Source organism: Falco rusticolus, chromosome 7 (genome assembly GCF_015220075.1).
Source record: "Falco rusticolus isolate bFalRus1 chromosome 7, bFalRus1.pri, whole genome shotgun sequence".
Taxonomy (NCBI): domain Eukaryota; kingdom Metazoa; phylum Chordata; class Aves; order Falconiformes; family Falconidae; genus Falco; species Falco rusticolus.
In genome coordinates, this window is record NC_051193.1 from 14974689 (window position 1) to 14993762 (window position 19074).

At 37.5% G+C, this 19074-nt stretch overlaps 1 protein-coding gene across 1 annotated transcript in view; it reads left to right on the forward strand.

The window, feature by feature from the left end:
* Positions 1–18379, forward strand: part of SECISBP2L (SECIS binding protein 2 like) — a 30788-nt gene extending 12409 nt beyond the window's left edge. Inside the window, exons 4-18 of the mRNA XM_037394067.1 lie at positions 421–556; positions 988–1217; positions 1307–1331; positions 2100–2215; positions 4054–4185; positions 4708–4791; positions 5825–5992; positions 6170–6311; positions 7982–8151; positions 9389–9521; positions 10315–10477; positions 11137–11357; positions 11992–12146; positions 12622–12841; positions 13799–18379. Of these exons, the coding sequence (XP_037249964.1) occupies positions 421–556; positions 988–1217; positions 1307–1331; positions 2100–2215; positions 4054–4185; positions 4708–4791; positions 5825–5992; positions 6170–6311; positions 7982–8151; positions 9389–9521; positions 10315–10477; positions 11137–11357; positions 11992–12146; positions 12622–12841; positions 13799–14472 (2769 nt within the window). The 3' untranslated portion in view covers positions 14473–18379. The remainder of the gene's footprint in view (positions 1–420; positions 557–987; positions 1218–1306; positions 1332–2099; positions 2216–4053; positions 4186–4707; positions 4792–5824; positions 5993–6169; positions 6312–7981; positions 8152–9388; positions 9522–10314; positions 10478–11136; positions 11358–11991; positions 12147–12621; positions 12842–13798) is intronic.
* The last annotated feature ends 695 nt before the right edge of the window (positions 18380–19074 follow it).

Sequence of the window (19074 nt, forward strand, 5' to 3'; positions counted from 1 at the left end):
TATGTCAGTAGTGTCAGTGGAAAGGTGGGCAGAAAAGGTGTTAATGAGAGAGCAGCAAAACTCTGTCTTACAGAGATACTTGGTGAGTTTATAAAACCTGCAAGTGTTACATGGGAAACTCCCTTCCACTGCCTCTCTGCTACTTTGATTTGAGCTTAAAATTAGATCCTTAGAGTATGGGTATACTTGCTTTTTTCTATCTTTTTTTGATACTTCGACATCATAACAAACAGTTCATGCAGAAAATACTGCGAAGAGGTTAATAAATCAAGTATTTTAATGAATATTTCTCTTAATCTCTTGTCTTTAAACGTGTGGCTTCTGTAGAGAGCACTAGAACTTTCAATTGCTTTGTTTGATTACAACTATGAAGTAAAATGGTGTGACTTTTGTGTGTGTGTGGCTAATATTTTAAAACAGCAACAGCAGTTACAGATGCACATAAAAAATAAACGTCCTCCAGTGAAAAATGTCGCCACTCAAAAGGAGACTAGTTCATCAGGTCCTGAGAACAGATCAAAGATTGTTTTGTTGGTTGATGCATCACAGCAAACAGGTAATCTATTTCCCATCTTCTGGGCATATGAATTAACATGAACTATGTGTCAGTTGCCATCTTTCCTAAAAGAAGGTGGACCTAGTTTAGATGTGGCTTTTAAGAGAAATCTTTGCTGATAAGAAAGATAATGAAGAAAAGCTGCCGATGGCTGCAGAGACCCACTCAGAATGTCATATTATAATGTTGCAACAATATCGTATTCCTGCAGAGATTTTGCCACTGTCAAAAACAGACTCTTCTTGAAGGAGTTTATTAATAGTCGGACCTAGACATAACTTGTTCAAATTCAATGCCGTTTTAAATTTTATTAAAAGGAAATTGTCACCTGCGAAGACTTTGGCTTTTTCCGTTTGTTTTTATGATGTGTGGTTTTCTCATGTCTTAATGATTCCTGCACAAGTAATTATTTTTATCTTTTTTTCTTGTAGACTTTCCCTCAGATATAGCTAATAAATCACTTTCTGAAAGCGCCTCTACAATGCTTTGGAAATCAAAAGGCAGGCGCAGAAGAACTTCTCACCCTGCTGCAGAGTCTTCTAGTGAACAAGGTGCAAGTGAAGCAGACATTGACAGTGACAGCGGCTATTGTAGTCCTAAGCATGGCAATAACCAGGCTGCAGCCATGACTTCAAGAAATACAGATTCTTGTGCAATGAATGTATGTAAATGTAACTGAGTCACTTAACTATATATAGTTCCTAAAGGCTAATAAAAATTACTAAAAAATCCTTTTTCTTTCCTTTTCAGGTTGTAGACCCATCGATAAATACAAGTAAGCACTGTCTTAGCTGGTGAGCTGTTCACAATTTGGCTGGGTCACTTCATATTGTTACTTTTACCTTTTTCTGGGAACCATCTCTTGATCTACTTTCAGCATGCTACTCTAACTGATCAGATACTTCTGAAGATACATTTTTACTGTGATTCCTACCACCGCCACCAAAACGCCCATTACTTGTTGAATGAACAAGTAGAAGTAGCTATTGCTAATGATTTATCAAGAGCTGCCTTTCTTTAAAGGATTAAAAAAGACTCCAATGGAAGCATTCAGACAAAGCTGCGTTTCTCTTTTGATCCTCAAGCTTCGTTAACCTGTTGGACTGCAGTTCTTAGATGGGTAGTAGTAGAGCAAGAGAGTTCTCATCCTCTGTTTGAGAAGTACTGATACTTTTTTAGAAGCTTTAAAGTACTGCAATGTGAATAAATATTTTGATTAGTCAGGTAGTGTGGGGTAGTGTTAGTGGCTATTACTTGTGACTGAACCAAAATGGATATGGGTGTGAAACTGAGATTTCCTTTATCTGACTGCTTCCTGATGATCACTTGTTGGCAGTCTGAATGTCTGTCATCTGACTTTTCCATAAAGGCAATTCTGTTAATGTCTAGAAATAGCTATAGAAGTAAACGTTGTCAGAGGAGAGCTGGATTTTCTCAGAAGTTTATTTGTATCAAAATTGTGTTACTGGTTCTGCTGGCATGTGTGTTATGATGTGTTCTGTCATACTAATCCATTTTTTCATAGATGGCATTTCTCTTTCAGCTGGTATAGGTTGGACTAATGTAAATTCCCAGGCAACGCAAAAAAAACCTTGGATTGAAAAAACTCAGATGTTTTCTAGAGGTGGAAGACAAGCTGAGCAAAGAAATAGTTCACAGGTATGTTAGTAATGGTTCTAAATTTAAATATTTTGTTTTTCTTGTAATGTGAAAATAAGGAATTCTAAATGGATTGATAATTAACATAGTAAAAATGGTGAATGAAAACTGTAGAAACTCAAGAGTTCTGCTGCACATCTTACCGTGTATGTTTCTTGAGCTAGAGCTATACCAGATGTGCACATATATATTCATATTCATGTACTTGGCAATCCTCTGCCTGTAGCCTGTTCTTTATATGTATCTTCCTAGGAAGAACATTGCATATATAAAGTAACTGGTGAAATGAAGACGGTGTGGGTATAGAAAAGTTAGTTCAGTTTTTGACCCATTCGTGCTTCAGAATAAAAAAACCCTCAGACTTTCTAAAGAAAGATTCTGATGCGATGCTGAACTAGAATCCTGTCTTCTCACACCTGTTTTCTTTGAAACTTTCTTTTTTAAGATTTATATTAGCATACCATATTGCAACCATTTTTATTAAGTGAATTAAAATTTTTATGCGAAAATGTGAAGAATATGTTTCTGTGAAACTTAAGTGGGATGGGATTTTTGTGAGTATGTGAGGAGAATGTGGCCTTCCTAGTTTGGATAGACTGGTTTTAATGTGGGGGGAGGGGTACCAAGCGGGACAGAGAAGGCTGAAACATCTGCCTTTGCTTAAATGTAGGTTTTGCTTGAATTCAGTGATTGCATACAAGAATAGCTGAGCTTGAAGTGGGAACTTTATCGTAGACGTGCCTGTATGCACAAATATATGTAAGCTAGCTTGGCCTGTTTAGGTTTTTTTAGATGGAACTGTTAATCTGTCTTGAATCTTCCCATTTTTGGTACCTGTGGGTTTATTATATAAAGAAGCTCATTGATGCTTGTATCTGGCAGTGTAGCAGTTCTGAATCTTTTTATAACCGTAGTCAAATCTGAGGCTTTTAGAAGCCACTATTTGTGGTTTATGGCACTGGGAGAGTAGGAAGAACCAGAATTCCTTTCATCCAGTCCCAGTTTAGACTCGAAATCGGGAAGATTTTGTAGATGCTTAAAAACAAAGCTGGCACAAAGAGTTTTAAATGATATTTCCTCAGCCAAATTCACTGTACCTTAAGGCAGAATTGTCCTAGAAACTATTTTCTTTTGAAAATAAATATGTACCAGGTCTAGTAGGAAATTTTCTTGAGAAATAAATTAGTATGAGAGATGAGGAATTTCAGATTCAAATCATGCTTTGCTTTCAGCCAACCAGTCTTGCACGTGGGTTTCCATCAGTCTTTCATGTAATAAACAGAAGAACGTTTATACCACTGTACTGAGGTCTCTGGTTCTTAGAGAACTGTGTGTCTGTGCACAGTCATAAAACACACGTTGAAAAGGCAACAATTGCATGCAGAACAATTATGTAGCGGGAGAAAGTTCATTTGATTTATCGTAGTTACAGACAGTTCCTCACGTTTCATGTCTGAGTTACGTAGTCACCAGCAACTCTTTACTTCCTTCATGTTTGTCCAAAAAGACCCTATTTATTTTATAATAAAAACTTGGAGTTAAACGTATAGAGATATGTGGCATTTGGCTTGAGGTGGGTGGGGGTGACTATCTACAGATATTCTGTGTAGAATAATCTTGTGCAGGTTTTATAAGAAAACCAAACCAACCAAAAAAAATTCCCAAAACCTCCACAAAAAAACCTCAAAACACCAAAGCACAGCTTATTAAATCTAATTCCATAAAAAGTGTACCTTCTTAATTGCTAGTGAGTATACATAAGAATGGCTTACATGTGTGTATATGCATCTTGGAAAAATTGAAATGGCAAAATGCCAATGACGTTAATTATTTTGCAGTCCGGTTTCAGGTGCAGAGACCACAGCACATCTTCAGAAAGAAGGCAGAATTTGCAGAAACGACTTGAAAAACCTCCAACTACAAACCAGACAAGCAGAACAGAGCAGAGCCCTGAACCTCTGTATTTTGAGGTAGTGTTGTATAAAAACTGTTTCTGCATTGTCATCAAATAAGTGATGTTCTCAACAGGGGGAAGTTGCAAAACATCTTGACTGGAAGAGGTGTACAATACAGTGCACTAATGTAGTTATATGATGCTTTCATCATGTACATACAGAGACTTGTATTTGAATGTTGTGGAAAGTGTAAGAATTCAGAACTCTGTGATTTACAGATCAGCAACTTTCACTTAACTCTTTCTGTTCACTTGCAAATAAAAATTCCTGTGTTCTGTGGTTTGTCTTTCTTCCTCCCCTAATTGGAATTGGATTTCTCTTGTACAAAACAATAATAAATTTTTCTTTTTTTGAGAAAGGTTATTTGGATACAAAAATGCTTTGTTAATTTTTCATCATTTTCTGGTTTTGTCACTTCTAAGCCTTTCTAGCTTATGTGGGACTTCAGGATTCAGTTTGTTCTTCTAGCTTCAGCCATTTCAATTGCTTGACATGTGACTTGGTTCCATTCTCTTAATTTCTAATTTGTGTGTTTAGGATGAAGATGAATTTCCAGAGCTAAATAGTGACAATGGCAGCAGCAAAAGCAGTAACATCCAGCAAAAGATTGCACCCAAAGTAGTAAGTACTTTCTTTTGCAAAGCGTTTTTACGTTGTTTTGAGACTACTTGATTTATGTAACTTTTTATGAAACTCTGCCACAATACTTACAATGTAGTGATTGTGATTTCTTAGGGTATCTGCATTACCAATTTTGGATGCCAATTAACATAAGTGTTGCAGAGAACCTATCTTAAAAAAGGCTGCTGGATTTTTGTGTGCTAATTGGATTGTTAACAGTGAGACTGTAAGATACATACAATAGACACTTAATATCATAGAATATCCCAAGTTGAAAGGGACCCATAAGGATCATCGAGTGTAACTCAACTTCTTCATCACAATGATGGTTTTTCATGAGTTTTCAACTTTTTGAAGTTGCATGCTAAATTTTGGGTGAACAGCAGATGCAATAGGATTTTTGAGATTACAATTAGTTTTGAGGATTATCAGGCTTTCTTTGTATTAATACTTAAACTACATTCTGGTTATTTTAGACTCAGAGCACACATTCAGACTGATGCTTTGATGCAGATACTTCTTGTCAAATCTGCAAATATGTAATGATACTGTCAATTTTTTGAAATACCTAGTTTTTGTAGTTAGTTTTTCATTTCAGAATAAACTAAACTTTATATGGGCTGAAGAAACAGTTGTTGGAAAGATGCTCCTTTAATACCTGATCTACTTAAAATATTTTGTTGCAGAATTATACATGTAGACTACTTAATCTAATCGGGTGCTTTCCAGGAGGGTCAAGTCCTATATGAAATCTTTACAGGGTGGAGAATTCCCTTATTTAGCAATCGGAGTGGAAAATCTTCTAAAGGCATAATTGGAAATAAATATAATTTCCCCATACACAAATGAAATATACATAAGTTTCTAGTTTTATTAACTTAATGATTCATCTAGCTGTAGCTGTACTTGATTAGGATGTCATACTAATGACCAAAGCCATGGTTCACTTGGTTTCTGTAGTGCCACATTTCCTATGGTCTTGAGAGAAAGGCCTTTAACTGTATGGTGTTTCTTGTTTCGTTTAAAATCCTAGTTGGATGACTTACCAGAGAATTCTCCAATCAATATAGTCCAAACTCCAATTCCCATTACAACCTCTGTACCAAAGCGTGCAAAAAGTCAGAAGAAGAAGGCCTTGGCAGCAGCACTTGCAACAGCTCAAGAGTATTCAGAGATAAGCATGGAACAGAAAAAACTTCAGGTGTGTAACACCATATCCCTTCCTGCCCCCTCCCTGTCTGCCCCCAGTAGTTCGTAAAGAGGAGTATCAGTTGGCTGTTGCTCCTTTTTATTCTATAATAGCAAGAATCTCTTTGTAAAAAATGTTTTGCAGGCACTATTTCTTTTTATTTATCAGCATGTGTTACTCATGTTACAGGAGGCTTTATCAAAAGCGGCTGGAAAGAAGAGCAAGACCCCTGTTCAGTTGGACTTGGGTGACATGTTAGCAGCTCTTGAAAAGCAGCAGCAAGCAATGAAAGCTCGTCAGATCACCAACACCAGGCCCCTCTCATACACAGGTATTTCTAGTCTGCTTGACTATTGCTAAATGCATTTTGTGAGGATATAAATGTGATGGATCTGAGCATCTTAAATACCAAGCTTTAGTTTTTCCATGTAAACATAATAAAAACCTGGGAAGACTTTCTTAATGCTTTTCTTGAAAAATTCCCCTGTGCTAGCTTCTTCTGAGCCGCAGTGTGCGGTGGTGAAGGTCCTTGTAGAACTGAGGACAAACTTCTCTAAAAAAACCTACTATTCTAAACTCGGGATTTATGTCTTGAGAGTAATTCAGTGCTGAAATGGATATGTGGGGAAAAAAACTGTACTGGAGCAAAAAAAACTGTACTGGAGCAAACCAAACATCTGCTACAGATATTATTGAATTTTCTTTGAAAGCATTTTAGAGAGGATACCTCTGACTGATACAGAGAGGTGCTTCTCCCAGGATATTCTGCCTACTTCTTCTATTGATAATAGTCCGGGGTTTCCTGATCCAAGGCTTTCCCAAACCGAATTTGTTTCTTAAACTATCCATTGCTTCTGTCACATGCTTTTACTGTCCATAAGGTCCAATGGCAGTGAATTCTAACCTTACTACACGCTGTGTGGGGAAGCTTTTCTTTCTACTGTTTTTCGGCGGTAGGGGTCAGGGAGAGGGGTTGTGCCCCACTCATCATTTTCTGAGCTTTCACAGCTTTTGTATTATAAAGAGACTGAGCAATCATTCCCTCTTCTCTTCCTTTATGATTCTTAGAGGTCTATCATCTCTATCTCTAGTCTGAAGAGTCCTAGTCTATTGAGCTACTCCATTGTGGAATTGTGTCTTTTCTGATAATCCATATTACTTTCTGTGTACCTTCTTGTAGTTCTACTGTATCCTTTTGAAAATAAGGAAGATCAGACATGCACAGAATATTAAGTTGTAGGTCTGTCATGAATCTACGCTATGGCTTAATTAAGCTTTTTTGTTCTCTTATTTCTTTCTCAATGTTTAAATTCGTGTTTTTAACACTTGCTGCTGAATACAGATTTGAAGTTTTTGTCATTATCTATTGTAACCCATGAATCTCATTCCTGAGTAGTAGTATGTAGCCTAGAGGCCATAGTTGTGTACATAGTTACCATTTTCCATCTTGTGTCTTGCTTCGTTTACCTGCTTTGAGTTTCAACCATGTTCAAACATTATTTCAAGTTGGCAAGGTTATATCAAACAAAGCTTAGCAAAGAACAGTTTGTATTTCCATGGGAGACCGCATTTGCGTTATTCTTTCTTACAGAATATATACTTCAGCTACATGCTGCACTCTCATCTGTTTTTTGTCCTGTCAACTAAGCAAGTCTTCGACAACTAGAAATCAATGTTTGGATAAACATTTGCAACTTACCTTATTGTTATTATCTTACTAATAAAACTACGTGTAATCTTTTGAGAGAGATCCCTTACCAGTATTGAAGTAATTGCTTCCCTGGAATCCATAGCTTCCTAAAACATGAGGCTAAGTTGAAGAAAGCTTAAAACCATCTGGAAGCAACAATATCTGATGACGTATTTTTCCTGTCATTATGACCTGCTTTTTTCCAAGGAAGGAAAATGTACTTTAAGAATTCATTAGTGGAAATTCTGAAAACGCTGTTGAAATAAAGCTGACATGTCTTTTGGTGAAGCTAATACTTTTTCTGTATTTAGTTGGCAGTGCTGCTCCCTTTCATACCAAAGAATCTGCCAACAGAAAGTCCTTAACAAAGGGACAGCCGTCTATGGGTTGCCTTAATCCTTTGGACTCAACTGCCCCAAAAGTGAAAAGAGGAAAAGAAAGAGAGATTGCAAAACTGAAACGCCCTACAGCACTTAAAAAGGTAAACATATCAACCCTGGAATGTCTGGACCCACGCTGATACTTCAAGAGTAAAACCTGCTCTTTTCTTACTTGAGGACTAGTGGCCATAAGCATAGCGTGAGGGAGTCGAGAATTTGGGCCTCTAGTTCCTGTTACACTGATGTCTTGTCCTTTGGATCCAGGCATGAAATGGAACTTTTATACCCCTATAATTAGTTGACGGTGATACAAATCTATCTCAGTACAGATTGCAAGGACTTTTTAACTATAAACACTATGGGAAAGCTTGCATAGCTTTTTCTTATTGAATCCTAATTTGTAGTGCAGTGTAGCATGCTAACCTTAAATTTTCCCACTTTTTTTTTAGAGATGGGTATAGAACTTGAAGTAAATCCACAAATTTTAATTGAGTAAATTTTAGAAATAATTGGTTGTATGTATGTCTATATACATGCATACATGAAGTAGGTATGTACACGTAGAATACAGTATGTACAGAAATCAGAATGTAAGATACAAAGAAGCTAACCCTAAAAAAGTGTGAAAGACTTAAGTACAGGTGACTTTCACTTTTTTTTTTATGCACCACATTTCTTGGCAAGATCACTTTAATAATACTGACAGTTAGAATCTGGTAAAGGTGTGTGTACAAAGGTTGGCTTCGGCTAAGTTACTTCATCCCCACCACACCCGGAGTTTATTATTTTTTTTGACTGCCCATGATCTACTGGAGTCAGAGAATCTCACACCTACCCGTTCAGAAAAGTTTTCTAAATTCTTCGTTGTCAGTGGTTTTGTGGTGGTGGTATTTTTTATCATAGTAATACCAATATATCTGTGGCCATGTGCTTTGCGCTTTCTTTTATAGAAAGGATTCTATCTGTTGTGGTGCTTCACAAAGATGACTAGTATTCTTGCATAAGGTGTTTGTTTGGTTTTTTTACAGGGGTAGGTATGAGGAATTGTTAATGAGTGTTATGTATCAGAAAGAAGTTGTGAAAGTAAACTGTTGAAAGCGCTATTTTTGTACCAGTATGAGAGTATTGAGTATACCATCTGTAAAATGCTGGAATGAAATACTGTTTGTGATCAAAGAGGAAACTGAAATTATTTCAGGGGGTCTTACCCTGGCATGAGTAGGAAGGTTCAAAACAACCTGGTTGACATTATTTTGTGTTATGTTCAGTGAAAGAGATGTTTTCTTTTCAGGTATCTCTTAATTTTCAGGTGCTGATAGCTGTTGATTTTGTTCCTAGATTATTTTGAAAGAGAGAGAAGAGAAGAAAGGCCGTTTATCAGCTGACCATAGCCTTTTGGTGTCTGATGAACAGAAGGAGGTTCATATAAACTTGACTGCTGATCAGTCACAGGAGCTGACTTCTCAAGAAGGTTAGTTTCTATCTCTGGTCCCCTTTCCCTCCTCCCCATGACTGGACTCATCTGCTTATTTTATTATTTTGTCTTTCTCTTTTTAACTTATTTTAATATTATGAAATACTAGAAATTAGAACAGTTTTATAAAATCTTGTCTGTGTCTCAGCTGTGGAAGGCTCAGTGCAGTATGGGCTCTAAGTACATAATCCCCATACAGCCTTTTAATTCCTTTCTTTCGAGTGGGTGTTCCCAACACGTCAAGAGCTGACAGCATTTTTGATATGTGGAGAAAATGCAGCCTGCTGTCAACCATGCCATGTTGATTACAATGCTTTTTAATGATGAACATACTGAAATTTTTTCAAGTATAGAAGTTGCAAACTGTAAGTAAGGTTTTCCAGTTTGTTGAACACCCTTGTCAATCAACTGCGACATCTGGACTGTATTTGCAACAACAGCTCTGAGCGACTAGGAAATGCCAAAGAATATTCAATGTCTGATGTGGGGGGTGGCGGGGGGAGAAGTTAGTTAAATATTTCTCTCTAAATAGTAGAGAAGTACTTGTAGCATTTAGGCAGGTTATCCCTTCTGTTCTATCCACTTCCCAAACTAAGCTTTGGCCATTTTTAAGTAACTATTCATATATTGCTTGTTTACCCAGCCCATGCAGAATACTGGCTGTGTGCCTGTTGTGTTTTCTCCCCCTCTCAGCTACCTCTCTGGGGAAGAGGAAGCAATACTTAAGAAGTGTGATGATGTTTCTTTTACTTGAAAATGTATTTTGTAGTGTTTAAAAATTGTCTTTCAGAAACTGGACTAAGTATGCCTAGTGATACTTCACTTTCACCAGCAAGTCAGAATTCTCCGTACTGCATGACCCCGGTTTCACAAGGTTCACCTGCGAGTTCTGGAATAGGCAGTCCAATGGCATCTTCTGCGATAACCAAAATTCACAGCAAGAGATTCAGAGAGTAAGAGTTTTGCATTATTGATATAGACTCAAGGCTTGCATTTCAGTCACCCTCATTTTTGAAGTGTGGGTAGGTTTAGTAGACTTAAAAGGAGCTTAGTGAACATAATCCACCCTTCTATCAACAGAAGTTCCTGCAAGTACTACTTTTTGCCATAGACATGTTGTTCTGTGTGTAAGTATATATGTACAGGCACGTGCTTTGAACTGCAACAAATAAGCTGGGTGGAAGTATTTTCTAAAAAATAATTATTTTAAAGGAGGGCTATATACGCTTTGGATGGGAAGGGAAGGCATACTTACGAATGCTTAAAGTACTGTAATAGTCAGTCTTAATACATTGCTGCTTTTCTATTAATGTATCTTTATGGAGTACCAAATTAAGGGGAAGAGTAGTTGCTTGTGGCACCTCTTGGAGTATTTTTTTGGTATTTTAATATTCTTTTTGACTGACTACTTGAAGTAAGGGATATTACTGGAAATATAAATGTTTTCAGGATTTATTTTTAACTTACAGTGTCCAGTCTTTTGAAATCCTTTCTATAACTTTAATAACTATTCTGCAGAAGTAAAATTATCTTTATTTGGTAAGAAAAAAGGCTTGGTGAAATAGTATTGATGATGTTTTATGCTAATATTTGATGTTTTTTCAATTGACAGATACTGTAACCAAGTTCTAAGTAAAGAAATAGATGAATGTGTGACACTCCTGTTGCAAGAGCTTGTCAGCTTCCAGGAACGGATTTATCAAAAGGATCCCATGAGAGCTAAAGCAAGGAGGAGACTTGTTATGGGGTTGCGTGAGGTTACAAAGCATATGAAGCTAAACAAGATAAAGTGTGTAATCATATCTCCCAACTGTGAAAAAATCCAGTCAAAAGGTATAAATGGTAAAAACAAGTGGTGCACTTAACTGGTTACAGTTTTCTTGTGCTGGTTAGCAAGGTTAGAAGCACTTTTTGTTACTATGTGTAACAATTCCAGAGTGGAGTAGGAGAGAATGAATGTGGAGTGGCAGTCACACAGTTGATTCTGGAAGAAACTCATGAGGGGAGAAGAGCTTAAAGAAAAATAGATATTATGACACATAGAGTAGACTTCAGTTGTATTCTATTCGGTCTTTGATACACCTAGAGTCCTGAGCTCTGGGTCCCCTTAAGGAGGATTCCTTAAGAGGGCCATGAATTGGTTGGTTAGCTAACCGACACATTTTGCCACAACCAGAAATGTAAACAGACGTTTCCTGAGATATGAGAAGACCAAAGCTCTGATTAAGAAAAGAGCTGTGAAAAAATCTGGTTTAATTTGTGTGCAAGACTAATACAGAATATCACCTTGATCTATACTCCGTCACTATACTTGAAATGTATAGTTTGTTATCCTGTAGGACAAAGTAGCTGGTGATCATGTATGTCGAGGTTTTACTGACTAATGGCAGTTAAAATGGGATAGGTGTATTGCACCACACTAGGACTTCTACTGACTAGATATCTGTTTGAAATTGGTTTCTTCAAGGTGGACTAGATGAGGCTCTATACAATGTAATAGCCATGGCACGGGAACAAGAAATTCCTTTTGTCTTTGCTCTTGGCCGTAAAGCTCTTGGTCGTTGTGTGAACAAGCTGGTTCCTGTTAGTGTCGTGGGTATCTTCAACTACTCAGGTGCTGAGGTGAGTAAGTCCCCTCACATAAATGGCTGGAGTAAACAATTATGTTCCTTGTTTGGCGTGGAGCACACACCCAGCTAATACGCATTTGATAATGGCCCTGACCTGGTCTATATTATAGTGTATTTTTCTTAGAAAGTTAGTGGTGACAGAACTGAGAAACTAGGTTGAAACCCTTCGGTTGCAACATCTCTGTAGCTTTCAAATAGACTTAAAAGCAATCTGTAATTCTCAGGAAGGCTTAAGAGTATACAAAAAACATTATCTTTAAGTACATTTCCTCAGAGTTGTGTAAACATGGAGCGGTGTCTTTATTTTTACTTAATGTAGAGAAGAACTAGTTTTTAGTTGAAGTAAAGGTATTTGGTGTTAATAAGCTTAAAGCTCATGATGTGGCATACCTTTGACTAAAAAAAGTAATGTAAAGTGGACGTTATTAGTGAGAACTTCTGATCATAAAAACTGCCTTCATACTTAGGACCTATTTAATAAGCTGGTATCACTGACTGAAGAGGCCAGAAAAGCATACAGAGATATGGTGGCTGCAATGGAACAGGAACAGGCAGAAGAAGCTCTGAAGAATGTCAAGAAAGCACCCCATCATATGGGTCATTCTCGTAACCCCTCTGCAGCAAGTGCTATCTCATTCTGTAGCGTTATTTCTGAACCCATATCTGAAGTGAACGAGAAAGAATATGGTAAGTGTGTTTAAAACTCACTTTTTAACTGGAAGCTGAAACTTCCCAAATGCTTCTTATTGCAAAACGTAGCTAAAATTATAAAATTTCATCACAGTTTACAGTATTCTACAATTTTCAGGGGTAAGAGAAAATAGGTGTGTCTTCAGGTAGTTTTGTAAGTCACTCTTTTCCCTGAACTACATCATGAACAATAATTTTAATTTCTAATCCTCAGAAGCGTTAGTTACCTAATTCACATTAGTGGAGGTGGCTTCTCCAAGTTTTACTAAACGGTACAGAACTGGTACCAAACACTGAACTGATTGTATGGTTGAGGAAGAACTAATGACAGAGGGTAGGAACTAAACTATTGAGGTCTCTGAAGATAGGACATGCAGCCTAAATTCTGAAACTTGAGATGGCAGTGAATGCTTCTAGTGTGAACAGAAGGCAAATTTATTTATTAAGGCTAGATGACAGAGAGGATAAAAGGGAGAGTGCTTGTTTGAAGTTAAGACTTTTTTCTTACGGTGAATTAAGAATACTTTCTTGGGTTTAGTTACTGCTTCTGTGGTGTCTTACACTTCATTTATTAAAAGTTTTTCAAAAAAAAACCTTTAGCAGATGACTTAAAGCAGAGAATTGCCACAGTATGTAATTTATACTTGAGAGTAACTCTTTGATTACACTCACTGTTCCATTTGGTACTTCCACGGGGAACTGTGTGCAAACTTTCAACTTTTGTAATGTCTGGTTTAGGATACTGTAAAAACCAAAGTTATTCACAGCTCTTCCTGTTGTCTCTCTCTTCTTCCCCCCATTTTTCTGATGAAAACCTTTCTAGCAAGGATCGAATAGTATTAAAATTATTAGTTCCTGTTGCTATTTAAACAATTCTAGGATGTTCAGGAAAATAATTTTTTTTATATGGAAAGAATTAATGTTTCCTGCTTAAACTTCTTTTGAAACTTGTAGAAACAAACTGGAGAAATATGGTGGAAACATCTGATGGGTTAGAAACTTCTGAAAATGAGAGAGAATCCTCGTCTAAGACTGCAGTATCAGAAAAAGCTGGTAATGGTCAAATTGAAAAAGCCACTCTTAATAAACAACCACCTCTGGCTACAACTGGTACTACCTCAACAACAAATCATGGAAAATCCACACCAGGTGACAAAGATGAGGCAAAACCAGATGACAATCTGGAATGGGCCTCACAGCAGAGTACAGAAACAGGCTCACTGGATGGCAGCTGCCGAGATCTTTTGAATTCCTCCATGACCAGTACTACCAGTACTCTCGTACCAGGGATGCTAGAAGAGGAGGAGGAGGAGGAAGATGATGATGAGGAGGATTATGCCCACGAACCAATTTCTGTAGAGGTTCAGCTTAATAGCAGAATTGAATCTTGGGTTTCAGAGACCCAGAGAACTATGGAGACTCTTCAGCTTGGGAAGACCCTTAGTGGTGCTGAAGAAGACAACGCAGAACAAAGCGAAGAGGAAGAAACAGAGACTTCGGAACAGGCTGATCCAGTCACTGATGGTGAGGAATGGACAAACGATAAGCACGCAAGTAACACTCAACATAAACCCACCATCTGTAGTTCTTTGAATAAAGAACACACGGAGTCAATCTATATGCCGTAAAAAATAAGCAGGAACTCAGGAACTTTCTAGAAATTCTATTAAAACTAACTGTTGTAAAGGTTGCAGCCATTATTTCATATGCTTCATCTCAACATTTTGCACTGGTAAACATTTAATGTGTGTATTTAATTCACAACAATATTTTTGTAGCTGTCTGTTACTTCTTTGATTTAAAGACTAGCTTAGCTTTTATTCACGATCTATTTCCCAGACTAGAAACTGTGTGGAAAACTTGTCAGTAAGTGTTCATTTGATTTTTTTGTGAAAGGAAGCATCTTGTAACTGACCAGTTTTAAGCAAAATTCTTTCGTAAGATGTGACTGTTCAGCTCATTTTCAAACAGATAACCTAGATTAAGACTAACAAATTACCAACACTTTATATGGGTGTTAGGGTGTTATGCCAGGCACATCAGTGTATTTGGCCATGACTTTCTAGTTCTGTCTAGAAATAAAAGTACAATTTTGGTTCTCCTTAAAGAAAAGCTAGAAAACCCCACTTGCAGTCTTAGTGGAAAGTAAGTAGTAGAGAAATCTATGCGTGGTTCCTAATGGTAAGGTAGATGCGGTTTTTTAGCTGGTCTCAGTGAATGCATCGTTACAAAGCTGCTGATAGTTGACATGGTTACAATAAGCTATAACAACTTGGATTGCAGAAAAACTTTAAACCAGAGGGATATAATTAATGTTTTGGGGTATTTTTTACAGGGTGGAAAAATGGCATTAAAAAACCAAACAAACAGGAAAGAGAACAAATTCCCTATTCTCTCCACAGTTGCTGTCTGCCAAACCACACTCAGTCAATCATTAACTATAGTCCCTATCCAGGGCTTCTAGTAAACTGATAACTTCCTCTTTCTCCTGTCACTTACCTCAGGAATGCTGTTTTGCATATTGTAATCTACAGAAAGGATTATTCTTGCTTTCTGCAATGTTATAACAGCAAGTCTGAATGATGTGGTGGCTCGGCGTATCTACATGTTCCTCTTCATGCTTTGATGCTGGCCACTCTCGTGTTGAGTTCAGGATGTATCTTTACAATTCTTCCTCAAAATGTGACCTCTTTTTGTCTGTTCTCAAAGTTGTAGCAGCTTTAGGAGTTGACCTCTAGAGTAGGAAAGGAAATAGTTATTCCAGGAAAGGAGGAAGTGCCCTGTAATATGGGGAGGTATTTCAGTGGTTTGGAGATAAAAGAAACAACAATATGCCCTCCCTGAAATGTACATGTTGCTAGAGAATTGTGCCATATTTTGTTCTGAGTATTGTAAGCAAAATCCATTAACTGATGATGAATGTCTAAACAGTGCATGTAAGGAGTCTGTTTTCCATCTTTCTCTTATGTTGGCAAGGGATGTACTGAAACTGCCAGCAGCAGGAGCTTCACTACAGGAGTAGCCAAAGAGTAACTCGCATGAATAACACTTTTACAGCAAATGTATGTTTCTTTTAATTCCACTTTGTTTTTCTTGCTCACTTGTATCAAAATGCATAACAATCCTCCAGATAGGCTGAAAACCACAAGAAATGAGTAGCTTAGGTGTTCAGTCCACGCTTACTAATACGGGACCAAGGCTTATAGTACTAGTGATGCTGGCGTTTTAAGTTGCACTGGGAAAATGAGACTCCAGGTTTAGGAATCCTCTACCCCTGGGTTTTTGGATGCTAATGAGAATAACAGAAACTGTATGTATTATGTAAATAATGCTTTGATAGGTCTAGGCATAGCAAATGCTATGTAGATAAGCAGTATAGAGAGCTGCTAGGACAACTGGCTGTTCCGTCACGTTCGTAGTTCCTTAATGTAATATTCCTAGATGTTAGAACAGGCATTTCATAGGAAAACAAAGACTAAGGAATGATGCCTCCTGAATGGTAAACCTTTTACTGTACATATGGCAGATTTCTACTGTCTGTATGTTTTGGAAAAGTTCTTGCTTTAGGAAATGATAGGTGTTTGAACTGCTGACAAGCAAAACTTGCCCTTGGATGTGTAAGCATGTGTCTCGATACCAGCGGAGATCAGTGTATACACTGAGGGCAAAACTTAACCAAAACATCAAAACCAAGGGTGTTTGTAACTTTTCCTTTTGCTTTTTCAGTGCCAGTGATTCAAATAACTTTTGATCTTGAAGTATTTAACATCAAAGGCGCATCTTTTTATATGTCTTTTCTGAACTTGGACTGTCATTTTAAAGTTTTCTGATCTTTATATCAAATAAGTCTTGTAATATTCAGCCCACTATTTAACTGCAGTTTTGCTACAGGTTTAATAGAGTTCTTGAAGGTGATATAGCACTTCTAATATCTCTGAATTTGCCAGCAAATAAGGAACTAGTCTCTTCTTAAAATGTGGCAGATCACCCTGAGAGGAGCAAACTGAAACCGGGTAAAGGCAACTGGTTTTAGTGCTTCCTTTTTGATAAGCGAGGAATGAGCAATAACTTCGAGAATGAAATTGCAATTCCTTTGGGAGTGATCCATTTGCATCTAAAATTAGGGAAGTTCCTTGCCACTTGAAGCACTTAAGGAGAGTATCTCACTGTGGTAATTTTGATTCTGTTATCACCAGAATTTAAAAAGAAAGCATACAAATGTTTTACAATACGATGATTTTTTTTTTAAAGTAGTTGAATTTCTATTTCAGTATAAAAGTATGCAGTTTATTATACAGGTTGTTACTGTCCCCAAGAAAAGGTGTTTCTGTAGTTATAGGTGTATAGGTATTTTTGTTGTGAAAATGATTATTCGGAAAACAAATCTACTTTTCCTAAGACATTCTTTATAGAAATGACTTCACCACTTAATTTATCTGGTAAAATCAAAAATGATGTATCTGTGGTAGGGGTAGGGATCTTTAAAACTGATAGAGGTGGCTATGTATACAACCTATTTATAGAAATACTTTAAGTGTATCTGTCGAAGTAATAATAAAACATGGGAATACAAATACATAAAAGGGAAAAATTCTGAACAACTTCTGTCCTTAGTTGGACCAAGTAACAATGTCTGAGTAAGGTTAGGGACCTGATCCTGCTTAACACATGCTTAAGAGCGTTAGTTCCACTGGCTTAAATTGGTGGCCTGCTTCATCTGCTTAAGTTGTGTGCAGGTAGTTGTAGGATTGGAGCTAAACAGTGACAGAGGGTTTTGACCTGTGTTTTATAAGTTCGTTATAGAAAATGTTCAGTAATGCACTTGTTGGTGGTGTTCTGGTAAAGATAAGAGGTGTCTTTATGCTCATTTAGGTGGGTGGGAGCTTACACAATGTGATTCTGTCCGGTTCTTTAACACAAGCTTACATTTTAATGATGTTACTTTAAATACGTATGTAAAAAAGTATTACCGTTTGAAAAGCTGCTGTTTGCTGAAACTGTCATTAGGTATTTCCTGTGAAGTTGTGCCAACTAATGAAATTGAGTTAATTTCGATGTTAGCCATTTAAAAATAAGACGTGACAATTTGTTAACGAAACAAAAACCAGCAGAAGCAAGCCATAGAAACAAGTCATGTGGGTTTTCTACCCGCCCTGCCACACACAAGGAGACGTGAGAATGTCTAACCCAAAACTTCCTCGCCAATGAATGATAACGCTGAAAGTAGAAACCCAGTTGGCACAGCCCACCTTCTAAATGTTCATAAATCGTTCGTGTATTTTACTTTTAAATAGATTCTAATAAGGAAAGCTGTTTAATCTTTAATGTCTTAAAAATTATAGTAATATTTAGGTTAAAGCAGTAGAAAAGTCATTATGAGATACAATATGAAGGGGTTTGTTCCATTTCTTTTTTGCTGTATGAAGGATAATTGTTCTGTCTACCGTACTTTTTGGAGTAATAACAGCTTTTTTGCACTATGTAAATACTAGTGGGGATTCTTCCATAACTAATAAAAATGATTGTAGAAGTTTATGGCTTTTACAGTGATTGTTCCCAACTCTGTGTTTGAGGGCGCTGCCCTGGCGCTGTGGGAAATGGAGAAGGTCCGTGTTACCGCGTACTTGGCCACGGGGTGGAGAAGCCATGTGGTGGCCCCTCATCTGGGGCTGCCGGTGCCCTGGGCCCCAGCTTGGGGCGGACAGCCAGCTCAGGGAGCTGGGCCCCTCCAGCACCTAGGCTGAATGGTCCCTGGCAGAGGCGCTGGAGAGAAAAACGGGATTAGTAGAGTGTTTTTCATGTTACGGAGTCCAGGTGCCATGTTGTCTGAAGAACAGCAGGTTTTTCTGTATAGTATTTGCCTCATCATTGAGATGGAGCATGACGGCTAGGTCCAGGATATTGAGTTGGAAATAACATTTGACTGAAGACCAAATGAGCAAGAATAACCACAGGTACCTCTGAAAACCAGGATTTCTTGCATGCTGCTAACGTATGAGAATTTAAGTTGATGTGCCTTTATTGTTATACCGGTGCATGAAGTCACCTTTGGAAAATAACATTAAGTTCTCAGCATGTCCCCTGTTCTCCAGTGACTCACTGGTAACTGCTCACACTTCCACAGCTCTAGTAACAGTGTCATTAACTGTGTTATTAACTGGTTTTGCAACTCCCACATGTGAGAATATTTGTAGCAATTCAAAAAGGATACAGCTTCATCCTGTAACTTT